Source organism: Eurytemora carolleeae, unplaced genomic scaffold, assembly GCF_000591075.1.
Source record: "Eurytemora carolleeae unplaced genomic scaffold, Eaff_2.0 scaffold258, whole genome shotgun sequence".
NCBI classification, from domain to species: Eukaryota; Metazoa; Arthropoda; class Copepoda; order Calanoida; family Temoridae; genus Eurytemora; species Eurytemora carolleeae.
Window position 1 is genome coordinate 155,788 of NW_019396226.1, and position 19,948 is coordinate 175,735.

Genomic DNA, 19,948 nt, shown 5'->3' on the forward strand with positions numbered 1-19,948 from the left:
TTATGATATGGATAACATTTTTCTCGAATTTTATGTTGAAAGGTTTTATTTCTTAATGACTAATATTAAATGGGCATTTCCCGAAAAATTTTAAAGGTACCGTAGTTAATCAGGCATGCATCTTTATATATTAGGGACACAATTATGTGTGCACTGTGCAGTCCTGTTACGCATTGAAATATGTCTACAGTTCCTCTTTGCATTGATTCCCATGGAGTGAGGAATTGTTTTTGCTTTTATTAAAACATCCGAATTTTACCATATAAAGTTTCACAATTTGAATATAATCTTGGATATTATCATTTCCCTCTCCTGTCTTTAAAGCATATACTCTCAAGTAACAAATAGTCTTTCGTTTTATAATCAGTATTCGTGTCTACGATAGCAATATACTTTATTTCACCTCCCCTCATAATTGATGTTTTGCCCCTGAATTCTTTGTTTTGATCGCCTCCCACTGCAGTACACAAATTTGACGCATCAGATATGGCGGTTCCTGGTCTATATATTTCTTGATTCATACTACATATTCGGTAAGAACTAATATTCACATTTAGCTGTTTTCAACTATCTAACTCAAAATGTTAAAGTACCAAGTCCAACTTGAAAATTGTCTGTTTGCTCCTGGTGCTCCTGTCTGCAAGGTTTGGAATGAAACAAGCAAGGTTAGAAAATACCATATATGTCACATATATCACACCCTCTACTCTAAATATATTGCAGGAGGAAGAGATATGTACTTTTACTTCTGGCCAACCTACCTGTGCATTTTGGAATGTAACATCTAGTTCATGGTCTTCATCAGGATGTATGGTGAGTCATTCTTAATAAGAAACCTTACCATAATGTAGCCTTAAACTGTACTGAGGGAAAAATGCATGAAAGTGACAATAAATATGACAAACTATTCTTGGGCCTATACCTTTAAATATTGGACATGAAATTATTTGATGCATAAAATCTTGAATTATATGACTTGCCTTTCCCCTGCCTTTATAGAGTCCTTTTTAGCTTTCTGTGTAAAACCAATTATAGCCTTTCGATGCAAAAGAGAAAAGGAGTTGGTCAGTCAGCACCAAAGAGCTTCATTACAAATCATTATTTTTACATCTAGTTTTTCTTAAGTATGTCCTGTATATCCCTGAATGGTGTTCTGGCCGGGATGTACCTTGAAAACTGCAGTTGCACAAACTGTTGAAAAATGAAAAAAAGGGGGTCGATAGGGTGCTATTTTTGGAAATACTGATTCAAATAAAATGATATTTCAAACTATTTTAATTTGGACCAAAACTAATAGATTTATATTTTTTGGTCTATTTCGGGACTATAGGGCGTAGAAATGGGACTTCAAAGTTTTGCAAGGGATATCTGCCTTCTTTATCATTATTTTGCCATCTAGTTTTTCTAAAGTCTGTCTTGTATATGCAATTTTACAGCATGGATGTACCTTAAAAACTGCAGAGGCGTAAACTGGAGATCAAAAAAAGGGGGGTCAACAGGGAACTATATTCGAAAAAAATGATGCAACTGAAATGATATTTCAAACTATTTTATTTTAGACCAAAACTAATAGATTTATGTTGTTTTGGTCTATTTCGGGACTTCAGGGGCGTAGAAATAGGACTTTAAAGTTTTACAAGGGGTATATCTCTTTGAATTTTCATTTATTGAATATAATGTGTTCAAACTCGGGTTCCAAAATGATCAAATGATTTACTTTATTGTGTTGTAAATCTGTCAGGGCGTTGAAATAGGACATTTCAAAAATTAATTTTTAGCAATCTTCTCTAAAAAAGTTATTATTTATAAAAACACTAGAAATTCAAGGCGCTTCGCGCCCTTCTTTCTAGGCTTTTAGGGCGCTTCGCGCCCATCTTCTATTTAAATTGTGAACATGTTCTTTTTGTTTACATTTCAAAACAAAGATGAAAAAAGTTTTGCGGATTTTTAAAAAAAAAATTTGCGGATTTTCAAAAATTTTAATTTTTTTACAAAATTAAAAACCTCTAAAACACAAATTTTTAAAATTTCAATCATTCATAAACCTTCCCTGGGGTCCCTAGATGTCCCACAAAAAATTTGGGCCCGATCGGTTCAGCCGTTTTGACGTTTATTGGATACAAACAGACAGACAAACAGACAAGCCAAATTTATATATAGATTTCAAACTTTTGATTTCTGTTTGATATATTACATTTATATTTCTGACCATCGGGGGCGAAGAAATAAAGCTTTGAAACTGCCAGTGTTTAGTTTTTTTTGAATAAAATTCTAAACATACTATTTCTCTGTCCCTGTATTGTGTACAGATCAACCATCTTTATTATTAATCTAATATTGATATTTTTAACATAAGTTTGATAGTTATGTATGTATTAGATTGCTATTTATATAATATTTCTATGTAGAACCACAGTTTCTCATTTCAAACCTCTATTTGCCTTGTCCCTGATGTACGGCAAAGGATAAGAAATTGGTTCATTTAAAAACATTTTTTGTGATTAATGATAGTTTGAAAAAAAAACTTGAATTGAATGTTTATTTGAAGAGAATACTAGTGTAAAATGATAAAGGAGGCAGTTTCAAAGCTTTATTTCTTTGATGCTGAGTGACCATTGACCAACTCCTTAAACAAATTTAAATCCTCCATAGATTAGATAATTATTTCCATTGTAAATATTATTGTTCAGTTTGACAATGTTTCTTCTACCCTGAAAACTACAGTGTGCATTTGCAATCATTTAACAAACTTTGGAATCATGATGGACTGGAAACAACATGCTCCCACAGACAATCCATGTAAAATTTTATTTTTCCAAATTTGTTGAGGAGGTTATGGTAGTTTTGATATTATCAAATAATTATAGTTTTGAATCTGATCTCCACTGTCCTGCTCTTACTTTCCTGCTTTTGTTTGTTTCTGACGGAAGTCATTCTTACAGTTCAAAGGTTTGTTTCTTTATCTGAAATATACTGGAAGACAATACTCAGCTAGATTCATTTGTAGTGTACCCAATTTGATTAACTGACAGGGTCTATTAGTGACACACTAGATTTTGTTTGTATGTCATTGCAGAAATCCTTTCCATACATTGAGTCATATGTAGGAAAGTCATTGGTTGATAGGGTTCAGCTTTATAATCTTAGCCTTTGGAGTTTTTGGTTTTATTGTATAACAAAACTCTGACAAAGAAAAGTCATGAAGAATAGATCTGAAAGAGATTAACTCTTTCAAGAGAACACAACTTGTTCCGCTCATATCAATGTTTCCAGCACAGTTAATCCTCATGTTTTAAATTTTAACTTTAAGTATACCTTAAAGATTTAACTCATTATCAAAGGCAAGGATGTAATGCAAGGAAAGTTATTTCAGAAGTGTAAACATTTTTTGTACTGCAGTGTACTCTCTCTGGGCGGTAATGTAAACACAAGACGGATGACAAAGCCTGACTTGGGATCCATCTTTCACATAAAAAAATCAATGAAATATTCTGGTCATAGGAAACTATTATGTGAATTATCAAAATTATCAAATTTCAATACTTTTAACCTCCTCGGATACTAAACGAACACTGATGCATCTATTCTTGTTTACAAATTCTGCCCAAAGAGAACTGATTTCAATATGTACGCAGAGTATACACGACCACAATTAACTTTCCTTGCATTACACCCTTGATCAAAGGTCTGTTGAGAGAAGCCCACTTAGGCGAAGCGTTGAAAGGCATAGAAACTATTGTCTCTTTATAGCTCAGATGTGTTTTATGCTTCTTACAGGTACAATTATATTTCCATTTGCATTCATCTAAAATTTTTAAAACTTAATTTCCAGGTGGATACAAAAATGTTTCGTGCACTTTATGCCAGGTGTTTGGTGGAGTAATTCATTTTTTCTGGCTCACGGTCTTTGCTTGGACAGGTAAATTGAACTACACTTTTGGGTTCCTACCAAATCACAGAGCCCTTCATCAACCTTTTCAAAAATCAAAACTGTAAAAATTCTCTAATTCAAATAATTTAGTTATTGGAGGGTACCTGATCTACATTTGCCTATTTCAAGTTTTTCTTCCAAAGTCAATACCAATGATGAAGTTCTACCTTGTAGGTTACGGAATACCTTCTTTTATGGGTAAGAAGACTTTGTTAGTATTTTTTTTAAAGATTTTTGGTTTTGATTTAAAAACTGCCATGCATATCTTAGAAGAAACTTAAAAACCTAAAACAATTCTAGCTCTATATTCTTTGCAGAAATTTGTTTCTTTAAGGTGATTTGTGAAGCTATTTTTTTTGCATATTTTTATCGTTGAAATCATTGTCACAAATTATTTGAGTATAAAAGGTGCATGTTCTTGAATAGTATATTCTTCAAGTTCCGGTCTCCGTTCGGGTTCCTAGCTCCTGGTATTCAAATACTACTTTTTGATGAAAAAACATTGAAAATAACCTTTTTATTACGAATATTTTTGTGGACATTGTACAATTTTTCTCTTGAATTTTTTAATAAATTTTTGCTCGCATTTTAAGTAAAAAAAAAACTCCGCTATTTTTGTCAATGATTATAGGTACCCCCTCTATTAAGTAAAGTACCGTATATAAATCAACATTTTCTTAAGTTTAAAATTTTCTAAAATCCCTTCTCCTTTTAAAACACAATAAATATACCAAATCTTTTAAACAAAAGAAATTGAACCTTTAAATATTTTTTAATTGTATGTCATGTTTGTCTAAAATCCCTACTATTACTAATTTTTTTGACTGGTTTTTGGTCTTTCGAGTTTTAGAACAACTTGTTGATGAAAATTCACATTCATTTATAATTAATTATATTGGTGGATAGTGGATACAGATTATATAATCTTAATTATATTGGTGGATAGTGGATACAGATTATATAATCTTAATTATATAGGTGGATAGTGGAAACAGATTATATAATCTTAATTATATTAGTGGATAGTGGATACAGATTTTATAATCTTAATTATATTGGTGGCTAGTGGATACAGATTATATAATCTTAATTATATTGGTGGATAGTGGATGAAGATTATATAATTTTAATTATATTGGTGGATAGTGGAAACAGATTATATAATTTTAATTATTTTGGGGAAAGGATGTTTTCATTGAGAAATGGGCATTTTTATGCTTTTGTTTTGAATTATACTCAACTAGCTGAGGGGACAGGCGTTTCCCGTGGAAAAAAATCATAAAATATAAAATTTTGAAAGAAAAAAATTTCGAAAAATTTCAGCCCAATCGGTCCAGCTGTTTGGCCGGCTATATGCAACATATATATATGAATGTCTTGTTTGATTATATAGATTTCTCAGACAAATTGTTTTTATCTCAATAGGTGAAGATATTTGTAAATTTACCTTAAAAGATTTAATTGAAATGTTTAGGTTTAATGTTGTTGATAAACTCGGTAGTAACTGTTGTTGCTCTTAAAGTTTCTCATAACCCTAGAAGAAGAAGGTATATTTTGTTTTGCATTAATAATAAACTTTTGTTGGTGGCAGGTGATTGGGTTTTCCAAGATACAGGTTTAAGCTGGCAGTGGAATTTTTAACGTTTTTAAACAGAGATAAATTAACGGAAGAGACAGGCTAATAAATAAGCAATTTCTTTTAACTAAGAACATTTTCTGTTGACCACCCCTATCTAAAATCCTACCAATGATCACCACAATTCCCAAACACAAGAGAAAATCATGAGATTAAATCAAAGTCATGTCTTAAACAAACTTCATAAATATTCTTTGTGGCTTCTTCATAGTAAACCTTAAAAAATACACTGATACAATTGCACCGGTCCAATCAACACAGAACTAGCTAAAGAATATACTGGTCTACTCTTCGTACGTGGTTCGTACCCAAGAAGATACATTTGCTTGTAGCAGCCGGTCTAGTGTAAACAGTGAATAGCGGACCAAATTCGTTTTAAGCAAGAAATTTAGGCTTACATTTTGTTTAAAACGATGTTTGTCCACTATGCACTGGGTTGGCTAGACCGGCTGGTACAAGAATAAGTAAGTGCACGCGTAACGTTTCCCTAGACATTCACTATTGAATCCATGTAGAATCCAGATGTCCAGAAGCTTCTCTTTCGGTTTAATTGATTGGTTACTTCTTCATTAAAATTGCTTAAATCAATTAATTTCTAGAATATTTTGAATATCGGCCAAATTATAATTTCAGTAATGAGGAGAGTAGAGTAAGGCTTCTCTCAATGCTCAAGAATGTAATCCTACTCTCCGTAATACTTGGACTAACCTGGAGTATTGGTAATTTACAGTGTTCGGGGTTTATATCAATCCAATGAAGACGACTTTTTATTCAAGTTTTGATTTTTTACAAGCTTTTTCGAATTACACGTTTACAAGTAAACAAAGAGAAGATGTTGATTGACATATTCTCTTTGTTTACTTACTTATTGGTTTATGCTGTTTGGAAATCAAATTTAAAGTTAAAAGTCGTCTTCAATTAATTGATATATTGTAACGGAGTTCAAAGTGCATATTTTTAACAAAGAATGTCAGATCATGGGTGGAATCAATTATTTCTGTATATGGGAACTCTGCTGGGTGTTTACATAAACTAAAACTCCTTTTTTGTAAAATTCACAAACGAATGTAACAGATTCTTTAAGAATTGATATTTGTGCTTTTATGAATAGTTAAAATGTATTTATATGTTTGTATTTTTTGTGAACATCCTGTGAGCACTGTGTATTTTTAAGTATAGACTCAAGGTTAAGGTTACGCCTTAAACCTAACGTTGAAATCTTGGAAAGATGATATTATCAGTTGTAGCTAATCTTCGAGCAGCTCCGGAGTTCTAAACCAACTCTGTACCATCAAAAGGGGATTTTATTGATATTCTAAAATCAGAATAGAGTTATCATTTTCGGACCAAGTCCCGAACCAGAAAGTTCGTCTACACCTGCAGCTTCTAGCAGCTCCCTTCAGAAGCAGCCTTCTACGGTTCTGCTCCAGACAGCTCCGTTTTCTGAAGACTCATCAATTCCAGCAGTTGAGAAGCTCCCTAAATTCCCCCACAGAAACTAGCTACACAGTAAAAACGCTCCTATATATTCCGTAACAAGTTTTTACCAATAAACATTTTTCAACCCCCACCATGAATCATTTAGTTAGACCTAAGGTTTAACAAAAAAAACAAATACAACCGACGACGACTGAATTAGAATTCACTTCTTTGTTTTCATCCTACTTTAAATACTAAAGAAAGGTCTACGATTTAAAAGTTTTTAGATTTCTAAGAACAAAGAAGCACGCTAGTAACTTGGTTCTCCAGTATAGCTCCAATTAGGAGAGTCATGATTGGCAGAAGCTATATACTAGGATGTATGGCAAATAGAATAAACAGGCACTTTTCTGAGAACAAAGGAATTGAGTCTTGTCACAAACTGAAATTTTCTAATCCCTATATCTTTGCAACCGATTGGTCTAAACCTTTGATATTCAAACTTAGAAGATTTTTTGGTTTAAACAGAAATCAAAGTTTGATATAACTATTGCACAGATATATATAGGGATTAAAAAATCAGAGTTTGATATATCTATTGCACAGATATATGTAGGCATTAAAAATCAGAGTTTGATATATCTTTTGCACAGATATATGTAGGGATTAAAAATCAGAGTTTGATATATCTATTGCACAGATATATGTAGGGATTAAAAATCAGAGTTTGATATATCTATTGCACAGATATATTTAGGGATTAAAAATCAGAGTTTGATATATCTATTGCACAGATATATTTAGGGATCAGAGTTTGATATATCTATTGCACAGATATATTTAGGGATTAAAAATCAGAGTTTGATATATCTATTGCACAGATATATTTAGGGATTAAAAAATCAGAGTTTGTGGCCAAGACTTAATTCCTTTATATTTCACCCTTTTTTAAAGATTGTAACACATTTAAATAATTTGATTTCCTACAGATCTGATATAGTTTTAATGTTTTCTTTAGATATTATTATCGTTAGGCCTATTTGGTTCTTCTCTTCCACAGCAATTTATATTTGTTATACTGAATGCAAGCACTGGTGTCTTCATTTTCTTCTTAAGTGTTTTACTAAACCCTCAGGTGATAACATAACCACTGGAAACTAGACAGAGGAAAATACTTGTACGACTTTGTCACCTCGTACCTCAACTAGTTTAATGAAAACACCCAATTGTCCGTTATCATCTTAGTTTTTTTTTTGTCAGTTCTATTTTATATTACGTTTGTTTATCTTAACTTTTTGAACAGTTCGGAGAATATTCATTTCTAGGCTTTGCGCTTCGCGCCTTTCTTCTATTTCAATTTTAAACATTTTCTCTAGTAAAACAATAACCAAAAAAAATTGTGGATTAAAAAAAATCGTGGATTTTTTAAATCTAATAAAAATCGAATTTTGTTGGAAATAAATTTTGAAAAATCTTGTATTCTGTTTACAGGTGATGGCAGAACTAAAGAAGAACTTAAGAGCTATAAGATGCTGCACAAGGTACATTTTTTCCATACTATAATTACATTTAACCATTTCGAAAAAATTTGCCATGAAATTTGTATTGGGAAACCAGAATATTGGGTGATTAAAGGAAAAATTTGGTTACGGGGGGGGGTGGAGGGTATTTCTACTGGTTCTTGACAATTTTAAAAATAATTGAGCCCCCCCCCCTGCACCAGTGAAATACTTCCTGTATAGGCCCCTGTAGACACTAAGTAAAACTAGATAATTGGAAAGTTTGCAGTTTGTAAGTTGGTTTGGTTTTCAAACGAAAAAAAATAACTTGACTACACAATTGTAACCCCAGAGAAGGTTTTTAAAATTTGTCCTCTAAAAATTTCGATTCGAATATTTTTGAAAATAAAAAATTTAAAACCGAAAAATCTTCAAACTTCTATGTTTCTAGCTTTATTATTATTAAATGTTACGGATGTTTTATAATATTTGTATGGAAATGGAGGAAATGGAGGAAAAAAATAAAAGAAAGTTTTTAGGACAAAGAATGAAACGAATGAAAGCAAACTCCCGATCAAATTCTTTGAATCGCATTTTGGGAGGTATGTCTTCACTCAATAAAATACAGCAGGACTTATAAAACTGTGGAATAGAAAGACGACATTAGTATTGGATTGAAAACTTGAAAGGCGTGTTTGATTGGCCATATACACAGTTTGCGGCATTCAACATAAACAACCAAGGAGCAATATCTTCTTATGAAACATGAATCAAAATATTCTCTTGAATGTTTCTGTATCGTTCGGATGGATGAAAATTGTCAGAATTAACCCCATTTTAATCTAGAAAAATGAAGATATCTTCTACAGTTTAGAAGTGTAACGTTGTGAACCGGACATTCCTTTTGTTTAAATACCGCCTCTCTTAAAAAAACTATTTTTCAGATAGAGGACACCTTTGCGGCCCAATTACTCAACAAAAAATACCGAGTACAAAATAAGTTTATAATTTGAATAATCAATACATTTTTTTCTTTTTTACTGTATGTCGAACTAGAAAACAATTGTGCAAACATTATTATTTCATTTTTATACAGACATGAACTGCATTTTTTAGATTTAATTTTCAAAGTTTTCTATATTGTCGTCTTCATATTCATCGTTTTCTGGTTATCATTGCAAACTCGGTCAAGCATTCACTTATACATTATCTAAATAGTTTGAAAATTTATCCACGAATTTGGTTTTTCCTTATTTTGGAGGTTTCTTTTAAGATTTTGGTTCTTATCTGATGTGCAATCAGTTGGTTCGTTTTTAAGAGGTTCCAAAACAATCTGAAAAGTTCTGTAAAGTTACAATGGTTTATTCAAACATTAGCTTTAAATACTCGGAATATTGACTCGGATAGAATAAAAAATATTGCGAAGTTTAAAAAAGCATCAAAACGATAACCAGCACTATCAGCTCTAAATGTGATAGTCTTCATTTACCTTTTTTTGGTGATTTGAACTATGTATCATTAATATCAACCTTTACAAAAAAAAACTCGTTTCCATTTAAATAACTGAAGAAATTAATAAAAACAATGTTTAACCCATCAACAAACATGCATTTAAATAAAAATTCCACAAAACACACAAATTACAACAACCTCCATGATAAATTATTTTCAAGGTGTCGTTTGCAACATAATAATAGTTTTTTCATCTTTAATCTCATCTTGCATATACAAAGAAAGAAAACAATAAAACAGCAACCATTTTATTCAACACTTAAAAAAATTTTATTACATAAAATAAATTGTAAATCTGGAAATCAGATCTTGTATTACGTGTCTTGCTCAGATCTTGTATAACGTTCTATCATTTTGCGACATCATTTGTATAACGTGCTATCTTGCGTTAGATGTTGTATAACGTGCCGAGAGCGCTATTAGAATGAGAGACCGGCATCCCGGTAGGTTGTGAAGATCTTGGTGATAGAGTTGATATACGCAGCAGTTCTAGACATTTAGAAAAATTTATAAAACTTTGATAGATTCTCTTAATACTTTGATAGAGTCACATAAAACTATTATAGAATTTTATTAAATTTCTTACAGCCAATTTCACATGTAAGAAAACATAGAAAGAGCGCATAAAATGTCGTCCTAAAATTTATTTAAAAATTTATAACAGCTATTATGCTTAATCATTGGACTGCACAAAAAGAAAGCTGCTGAGATGCTCGCAACTTCAAAACGTTGACTACGATTTATGATTATAAATCCAAATATCATTGTAGAGTCCTAGGTATTTTGATAATTAAGAAACTGCTTTTTTATTTTTAATTCAAGGTGAAGTAATAGCCCTGAAATATAAAGGACTGCAATTGATGTTTTTCCGCGGCATTTAATTTTTAAATATGTTGAGAATACGACATTATAACAATTTCTTGCTATGTATTCATATATCTGGGATTCGCTATAGAATCTCTCAAAACTTTGATAGTATGTCATAACTTTGATCAAATTTCAGAAAACTTAAAAAATCTTTCAGAACTTAAAAAAATCTCATTAAACTTTGATAGCATTTCATTAAGCTTAGAGAATTTCTTAAAACTTTGATAGAATGTGATATAACTTTGATAGAATTTCATAAACCCATGGGTCATGATAGAATCTGTGGTTATTGTTAATCTCTTTAAACTTTGAAAGAATCCCATAAAACTTTGAAAATCTAACTTAACTTAACTTTGATAGATTCTTAATAATCTTTGATAAAATTTTTATAAAACGTTGTGAGAATCTCATAAAGCTTTGATAAAACCTCGTTTAACTTAAAAACTAAAACTTAGAAGATCCAAATAACCTAATCAATGGAGATTAAGAATACGAATATATTTAATTGAATAAAAAGAACGGAAACTTCAGAGAAAACATGACGTTTTCTTGAACTTTTTATCATTCTGTAAAAGGAGGAAAATTATAATTGCTTTATACAGGACAAATTACGGGAAAATATAGGAAAAAAATATTATTCTTAAAATTTAAAAGTGTAAATATGGTTGGAAAAGTCCCACCACGTAGATTCATTACTGTAAGTAAAATGTAAATTTTACAAAGCAATTTGTTATTGATGGAAAATAAACATGATATATATCTAGAAAATCCATGGAATTTTCTTATACATCACAAAATACATGGTTTGAAAATCTATTTATAAATATATGAAGTTTACCTCAGATCAATTCCAAGATTCATTTCTTCTGCAGTCTTCATGATATTCCTGGCAGTCCTCTCCATAGAGTAATCCAACCCAGAGTGGACGATATCCTTCTCTGATGCCCCGGACATACGAGAGTTAAAGTTCTGGTTGGGTAGGACGGGAATACCTCCTCCAACCTTACCAAACCTTCTCTCCAGGGAGTCCTGGACGGACTGGAGAAGATGATAGTTGGACTCTCTCTCATACTTAAAGGTCAGACGACCGTAGGAGACGTGGTTGAGATTCTTCAACCACTCAAAGTAGGAGACGGTCACACCACCGGCGTTGATGTACATGTCGGGGATGATGAGAACGTTCTTGGCCTGGAGAATCTTGTCTCCGGCGGGGGTGATGGGACCGTTGGCGGCCTCGGCGATGATCTTGGCCTTGACCTTATCGGCGTTTCCACCGTGGATAACCTTCTCCATGGCGGCGGGGATGAGGATGTCGCACTCCTCGAACAGCAGGCTCTCACCAGTGTAGGCCTTGGCCCCAGGGAACCCAACAACTGTTCTGTGCTCGATCATGTACTCCTCAAGCTCCTTGGGGTCGATACCGTCAGGGTTGTAGATGGATCCGTCCCACTCAGCGACTCCAACGCACTTGGCTCCGGCACGGGTGAGGTACCTGCAGGTATGGAGACCGACATTTCCGAATCCTTGGACAATAAAGGTTTTACCGCCCCATCCAGGGGTTTGTCCGATCATGGACATATAGGAGGCCTCTTGGATGAAGTTTTCAAGGCCGTGGAAGACTCCTCTTCCGGTGGCGGAGGTTCTGCCGTGGATTCCGCCCTGATTAATAGGTTTCCCTGTAATACAGGCGGAAGCGTTGAGGTTTGTGTATCCAATAGTGTTGGCGTAGGTATCAGCGATCCAGGCCATTTCTCTCTCTCCAGTTCCCATGTCAGGGGCAGGCACGTCAATGCCGGGTCCAAGGAATCCCTTCTTGGCGAGCTCGATGGCGAACCTCCTGGTGATCCTCTCCAGCTCGTTGTCGCTGTACAGCTTGGGGTTGATCTTGACACCGGCTTTTCCGCCACCGAAGGGGACATCGACACAGGCGCACTTGTAGGTCATCAGAGCTGAGAGGGCCTTGACCTCATCAGCGCAGACATCCATTGAGTACCTGATACCTCCTTTGCAAGGAGTCCTAAAATATATCTTAATAAGATTTAAACATCAATATCATTTTAAAAACTCGCACAAAAGTTTGAAATTTGATTTACATTTCAAAATAGACGAGCAATAAGAAAAATGGTTGTATAAATGAAATTAATTACTTAAATGAATCCTGAAAACTTAGAAATGCTCAATAAGAAGCGATGAAAGCTTAAAATACGTATAAATCTGAAAAAGTTGAAGTACAGACATTGAAAAATCTAATTGCATAAAAAGAGAATAATTGAATAAGTCAGTTTTTGCATAAATTATCGTTTAATGCATACCAATCAATAACATATAATAATATAAACTACAAAATCCCCCTCTTTAAGTGTTTAATTTAATCATTCTTACATTTTTAAAAACTTCCCAAATTATCGTCTTTTTACTATGTAAGAATCTGACTTCTGTCCGAAATAAAAAGCCGCGTAGATAAAAGACGACATTTAACAATCTTTTCCTCTACCTGTGATGGGAGTGCTGAGCCCTGTATCCTGTAATCATCTCGTACTCCCCGTCATCACGGAGAAGGGGGAAGTTGACCTCAAGCACGTGCGCGCAGGGTTCAATAATCTTGAGGATACCATGAGCCTTTTTCATCTTGTCCTCCCTAAAAAATATAGATAATCAAACCCATATTTGTGAAATTTCGGATTTTTTCATAAATTTAAATATTCTTTAGTGCTAGCCAACAAACTGTGGGATAGTTGTCTTTTTTGTTTCGTTAAGTAAATTTTAACATTTTTAATCGTATTAACTGATCAACGCAGAAAAAATAAGATGTAGGAATTAAGAATGTATATTGGTACCTGAAAATATGTAAAGATATTTTTCAGAAGTCGATAATTTAAAAACCATTTTATTTTCCGTTTTGGACTAATTTTTTAAATCAATATCAGATTTGAAAATTTTTTCTCAAGACTGATTTCATTAAAGCGACAGAATACGTGTTTTTACTTAAGACGTATATAAATTATTCAGATTTATTTGTCGTACAAATCTTTCCTAAATACCACTCTTAAATGTAAATGTATTGAAATAAAAATAATAGATTTGAGTATTTTAAACTTTCAATCCCGATAATTGATAAAAAAATTCCAAACTTGATAAACTTGATTTGGATTAAAAGAACGATGCAGATATTGGAAATAATTGTTAAAATAATTTTTTTAAAACGCATTTTGTTTTCATGAATTAAGGCACATGTTTTTCAAAGGAAAGCCAGGCTTTGTTCATTTGTTTACAGTCTTATTTTTAAACCCATTAAGTTAGAAAAACAAAAAATGCAATTTTGATGAAAAATAATCCTAAATAGTTATTGCTTTGAGAAAAAAATCTAAAGTCAAGTGGAGGAAGAGGAGAAGAAGGATAAGGAGATGAAGAAGAAGAAAGACAAGGAGATGAAGGAGAAGAAGAACAAAGAGAAGAAGAAGGACGAAGAAGGAGAAGAAGGACAAGGAGAAGAAGGAGAAGATCAAGTCTAGAGAGCATAAACTATTCGGTTCAAGAAATCAGCTTCGTCAGCTTTATAAGGAAAATGTCAGCTGAATAAAAGAAAGTTTAATTATGTCAGAAGATCGCAAAGGAAAATGTCATGTGTAAAAGAAAAATGTCAATGACATGCGAAAAGAAAAATGTCAATTTTATTAGATTAAGGAAAATGTCTTATAAGTAAAGTAATGCTTCAGCTGTGTTACGCAAATATCAAAAATACCAAGGGTTAAGCAAATTTCAATTTTAATGATGTAAATGTCAGCTGTAAGTTTATAACATATCAGTTGTAAAGATAATAAGGGAAATGTCAGCTGTTTAGTTAATAAAAGAAATGTCAGTTGTACTTGTGAGGAAAATGCCAATAATGACAAATGCTAATTTTTTCAAACAAAGCTTTAAAGTCTACAGTGCGAAAGGAATAAATCAGCTGTAAGCAGTCACGTGGCATATGTCATCTGTTCATGAAGAATTTTTGCTGACAAGAGCTAGCAGGGTAAAGTGAGCTATTCAAAGGAATTTTAGATATTCCGGGAATAGCCAGCGATCAAAATATAAGCTGTTTTTAAGTAATATCAGCTGATCCAGATTTTCAGCTGTTCAAAGAAATGTATGTAGCTGATTAAGTGTGCCATTTTCAAAAATATAATTTAGGAAACTATTCAGCCGAAACTGGAAGGTAAAAAAAACTAAGAAGAACTCGACGCGCAATGCCACTGTTCGGATCTGGAACTTATCTAATTTTGGCGCAATTTTTACCTGGTGGCACGAATATTTTTCATGGTGACATCAACGAGTCTGTCTTCAATGAGAACGCAGCTCTTGTGGAAGAAGTACTCCACCATCTCAAAGAAGCCGGGGTCCTCCGCCTCAGGGATATGACGGAGACGTTCAGGGATCTCGAGAGAACCTTGAACCACAGGAGAACTGTGGAACTAAAAAAAGGTTTGTTAAATTTAAAAAAAAACATCTTCTATATTTTCTGGATTTATACGTGGTAATCAATCCATCTATGAAATGTCCATCTATGAAATGTCCATCTTGTCTATGAAATGTCCATCTATGAAATGTCCATCTATGAAATGTCCATCTATGAAATGTCCATCTATGAAATGTCCATCTATGAAATGTCCATCTATGAAATTTCCATCTATGAAATGTCCATCTATGAAATGTCCATCTAAGAAATGTCCACCTATGCAACCTCCTATCTATGAAATGTCTCCTTTATGAAAAGCCTTCTTTATGAAATCTCCTTTTATAAAATGTCATATATGAAATGTCCATCTTTAAAATGCCATATATGTTTCCCAAGAAGATCCCTATACCTGGCTATTGACGGCAACAGTGCGCTGCGCCTGTTCAAGAAGAGAGCCTCCAGCGCGCCGGCCAGATCCAAGGACCTTCAGCAAGCTACTTGCCATACTTAGTCTGAAACAAAATAAATAAAAAGCTAAAAATATTTTAACAATTGGAAAGTGTTATTCCATTTCTGTAACAAGAAGTAAAATCAATTAAATAACTGAATAATAAAAAAATAATACGACATTAAAGATTAATGAAATATTGAGTAAGACTTCAGAGGGACCATTAACGATACTAACTAAACTTGATGAAAAAATGTCAAAGATTTATTCATTACTCTGACTAGTGATACTGACTGAACTGAAGCTAATTTAAAAAATAAATACAATGTCGAAACCGGAATTGTTTAATTGGATTTACACCTGACATTGATATAAACAAAAACCAGTCTACAGTTCCTACAGTGGACTAAAACTAAAGTACGTCTTGATTTTCTATTCTGTATCTAACATTTGGGCTAAAGGAGGGACCAAATAGGGGGGGAGGGTGTTCGTGATATTCTGCAAATGTAGATATCATTTGTTTTACCGAAAATTTGATTCTCGGAACCTCTAAGAACAGGTTATAAGAAAAATCCGGTCCAAACCAGAATTTTTAGGGTTTCTCGTTTTAATGAAAGGTCCCCTCCCTCCCTCCCGCTTAGAACTGTTACAAACAAAATAACTACCTTTCCCAGCTTATCAGTGGGAAATACAAATTCATTGTTCAAACCCCATTTTTTTTAAAAATTTTAGTATTCGTCACAGTTCTAGAATTCTAGATCAATCCAGATTCATATAGTTTAGATTAGATACAAAGGACTAGACAGGAGTATCATTACTCCAGGACTAGACGGGAGTATTATTACTCCAGGACTATACGGGAGTATTGTATACTCCAGGACTAGACGGGAGTATTGTATACTCTAGGACTAGACGGGAGTATCATATACTCCAGGACTAGACGGGAGTATATTATACTCCAGGACCAGACGGGAGTATTATACTCTAGGACTAGACAGGAGTATATTATACTCCAGGACTAGACAGGAGTATTGTATACTCTAGGACTAGACGGGAGTATATTATACTCCAGGACTAGACAGGAGTATATTATACTACAGGACTAGACAGGAGTATATTATACTCCAGGACAGACGGGAGTATTGTATACTCTAGGACTAGACGGGAGTATATTATACTCTAGGACTAGACGGGAGTATATTATACTCTAGGACTAGACGGGAGTATATTATATCTAGGACTAGACGGGAGTATTGTATACTCTAGGACTAGACGGGATTAAATTATACTCCAGGACTAAACGGGAGTATATTATACTTCAGGACTAGACGGGAGTATTGTATACTCCAGGACTAGACGGGAGTATATTTTACTCCAGGACTAGACGGGAGTATTGTATACTCCAGGACTAGACGGGAGTATTTTATACTCCAGGACTAGACGGGAGTATTGTATACTCCAGGACTGAACGGAAGTATATACTCCAGGACTAGACGAGAGTATATTATACTCCAGGACTAGACGGGAGTATTGTATACTCCAGGACTAGACTGGAGTATTGTATACTCCAGGATTAGACGGGAGTATTGTATATTTCAGGACTAGATGGGAGTATATTATACTTCAGGACTAGACGAGAGTATTGTATACTCCAGGACTAGACGGGAGTATACTCAGGGTTCACTGAAACACTGATCAGTAGAAAGGAGAAAGCTGTAAGCAGAAAAGAAAGCGGTATCTTCCGATACTCAGGGACTATATCTTAACAGGATGATAGGGGGGGGGGGGGGGGGTTCACACCTTTCTGATTCTAGTATTTACATCAAGTAATTGTTCTATATTCCCCTCTCAAAGTTTCTAAGACACTAACAACATAAAAACAATTCTGAGATTTAGCCGGTCTATTTCTCTTAAATCTTATCATATTATATCCCCCCTCCCTCCTTCCCTCCTGGGCCCCTTTATTTTGAAGCATATCCCCCTTTTCCGATATTTTTGGGCCCCTCGAGTCTCATTGCTTTTAAGGTTCAATTTTTTCAGCTTTCATGACGTTTTGAAACTAAATTCAATATTCCATTAATTTACTCTGATATTTTGGTTCAATCTTCAATATCAATTATTCCACTACGTGCAAGTTTTATCTTATAAACCATGGTATTCATGAATCCCCCCCCCCCCCCACTTTCTTTATTTCAAGAAAATCAAGTTTGATTGCACGTTCAAACGCAATGACCCCTATCGTGTTCTAGAGAATGAAACTTAAGATAGTACATTGAGAACGAAACCGAGAAACATGCTTTGCAATAAACGAAACTTTAATTGTATTAATTACTAAGATATATCTAATTAAACTTTTTATAATAAAAACTAAGATAAGACAAATCCAAAGAACAAATTTGATTTTAAATTAAACGATCATTTCATCCAAGAAAATCGAAAATAAATGGCATTTCCAATGACAAATTTGTAGCAAATATCGTGTAAACATGATATCCTGTAAACCTGCAGTACGTTGTACATTATTAACAATTTGTATTGTATAGTTATACATAATGACATTAATCATTGAAACTGCGTTTCAATTGAATACCTAGCAGAATTAGAATCCTGTGATATACTTAAATTACGCTGCAAACATAGGTGGAGATAACTTAACTACAATATATCTATTCTTGCTAATCTTATAAATACATACATTAAACTTTTAACTGTGCGGTAAATACATAACATGATTGTCTCCATCATGTGATACAGACAACGACATAGGAATTGTAATTACATCAATTCACATAAACTTGTAAGTAAAGATATTTAATAAAGTTAGTTTTTGAGTAACTCCCTACTGTTCACTGCGAGAGAGTAATCCTGAAATCTTGTTTTGATAGCACGGGTCGGAGCTGCCCCATCATTGGGGATCAATATATACAGCTTGTTGATAGCTAGACTTGTGTCCCTGTGTGGTATTTAGAGCACTGAATTGATAGCTTTTTGGATAGCTATGCTTGTGTTCATGTGTGGCATTTAGTGCTACGTGGGTTGTGTCCTGGTTGACTTTAATAACGGATGGGTTGAACCTGGATAGATACTTTCAAGAACTTGTTATGGAGTAGGTGTTTACTTCAAATTTACCTACATTTGCAAAAGCATTGAAGTTCTAAATCTTGACATTACAAAGGGAAAAAATGAATTTATGCAATATATGTTGTCAATCAAACTAACCTAACCACTAACCTGGCAAACTAACCTGACAAACAGACCTGACAAACTGACCTGACAAACTAACCAGACAAACTAACCAGACAAACTAATCAGACAAACTAACCAGACAAACTAACCTGTCCAGCTATCCTGTCAAGCTATCCTGTCAAGCTAACCTGACAAACTAACCTGACAAGCTATCCTGACAAGCTATCCTGACAAGCTATCCTGACAAGCTAACCTGACAAACTAACCTGACAAACTAACCTGACAAACTAACCTGACAAACTAACCTGACAAACTAACCTGACAAACTAACCTGACAAACTAACCTGACAAACTAACCTGACAAGCTATCCTGACAAGCTATCCTGACAAGCTATCCTGACAAGCTATCCTGACAAGCTATCCTGACAAGCTATCCTGACAAGCTATCCTGACAAGCTATCCTGACAAGCTATCCTGACAAGCTATCCTGACAAACTAACCTAACAAAGTATCCTGACAAATTAACCAAACAAACTAACCTAACAAACTAACCTAACAAACTAACCTAACAAACTAACCTAACAAACTAACCTAACAAACTAACCTAACAAACTAACCTCACAAATTAACCTGTGCAAACTAAAATAACAAATCACAAAATTGACCACAAACATATGAAAACAAATCCTGGTTTGTTATAGCCCCCTCCCATTTCCCCAATATAAAGAATGTGCCATAAATAATGTGATCACCAGGAATTAACAAGTACATCCTCAATGACATGTGGAAAACTACTAAGAGTAATCTAAGCAAAGCATATTAAAGACACACATGATATTGCACATGTTAAAAGTACTTTTCAGAGTATTGAGTTATAGCTGTCTCCTTCTAACTGCCTAGGAACTGGTATAATGTATACTGCCTGTAGAGTGTAGACTGTAGAGCCTGTCTGTATAGAGCAGCCTATACCTTGAAACTCAGGCCAGGCCGCCAAACCCCCCCCCCCCCCCCC

At 33.8% G+C, this 19,948-nt stretch overlaps 3 protein-coding genes across 4 annotated transcripts; 2 read left to right on the forward strand and 1 right to left on the reverse strand.

Annotated features, from left to right (window-relative positions):
* Positions 1–518: 518 nt before the first annotated feature.
* On the forward strand, positions 519–4,212 carry LOC111698706 (adhesion G protein-coupled receptor L3). Its single transcript, XM_023469114.1, has 8 exons — positions 519–533; positions 591–665; positions 724–813; positions 2,691–2,799; positions 2,868–2,949; positions 3,686–3,777; positions 3,833–3,919; positions 4,022–4,212. Exons 3-8 carry the CDS (start codon positions 811–813, stop codon positions 4,210–4,212), a joined length of 564 nt encoding a protein of 187 aa, XP_023324882.1. The 5' UTR covers positions 519–533; positions 591–665; positions 724–810.
* A 1,151-nt stretch (positions 4,213–5,363) lies between these two features.
* Positions 5,364–9,508, forward strand: LOC111698699 (latrophilin-like protein LAT-2). 2 transcript variants are annotated; one of them, XM_023469105.1, is made up of 6 exons: positions 5,364–5,478; positions 6,201–6,286; positions 8,021–8,121; positions 8,478–8,527; positions 9,025–9,087; positions 9,430–9,508. In XM_023469105.1, exons 1-6 carry the CDS (start codon positions 5,411–5,413, stop codon positions 9,431–9,433), a joined length of 372 nt encoding a protein of 123 aa, XP_023324873.1. In that variant the 5' UTR covers positions 5,364–5,410; the 3' UTR covers positions 9,434–9,508. The 2 variants fall into 2 exon arrangements, with proteins under 2 accessions (XP_023324873.1, XP_023324872.1); XM_023469104.1 differs by lacking the exon at positions 9,430–9,508 and having other exon boundaries at positions 9,025–9,142.
* A 721-nt stretch (positions 9,509–10,229) lies between these two features.
* LOC111698688 (glutamate dehydrogenase, mitochondrial) lies at positions 10,230–15,836 on the reverse strand. Its single transcript, XM_023469091.1, has 5 exons — positions 15,712–15,836; positions 15,143–15,318; positions 13,359–13,502; positions 11,703–12,881; positions 10,230–10,486 (listed from the first exon to the last, which is right to left on the reverse strand). The coding sequence occupies exons 1-5, from the start codon at positions 15,805–15,807 to the stop codon at positions 10,417–10,419; spliced, it is 1,665 nt and encodes a 554-aa protein (XP_023324859.1). The 5' UTR covers positions 15,808–15,836; the 3' UTR covers positions 10,230–10,416.
* Between the last annotated feature and the right edge of the window lie 4,112 nt (positions 15,837–19,948).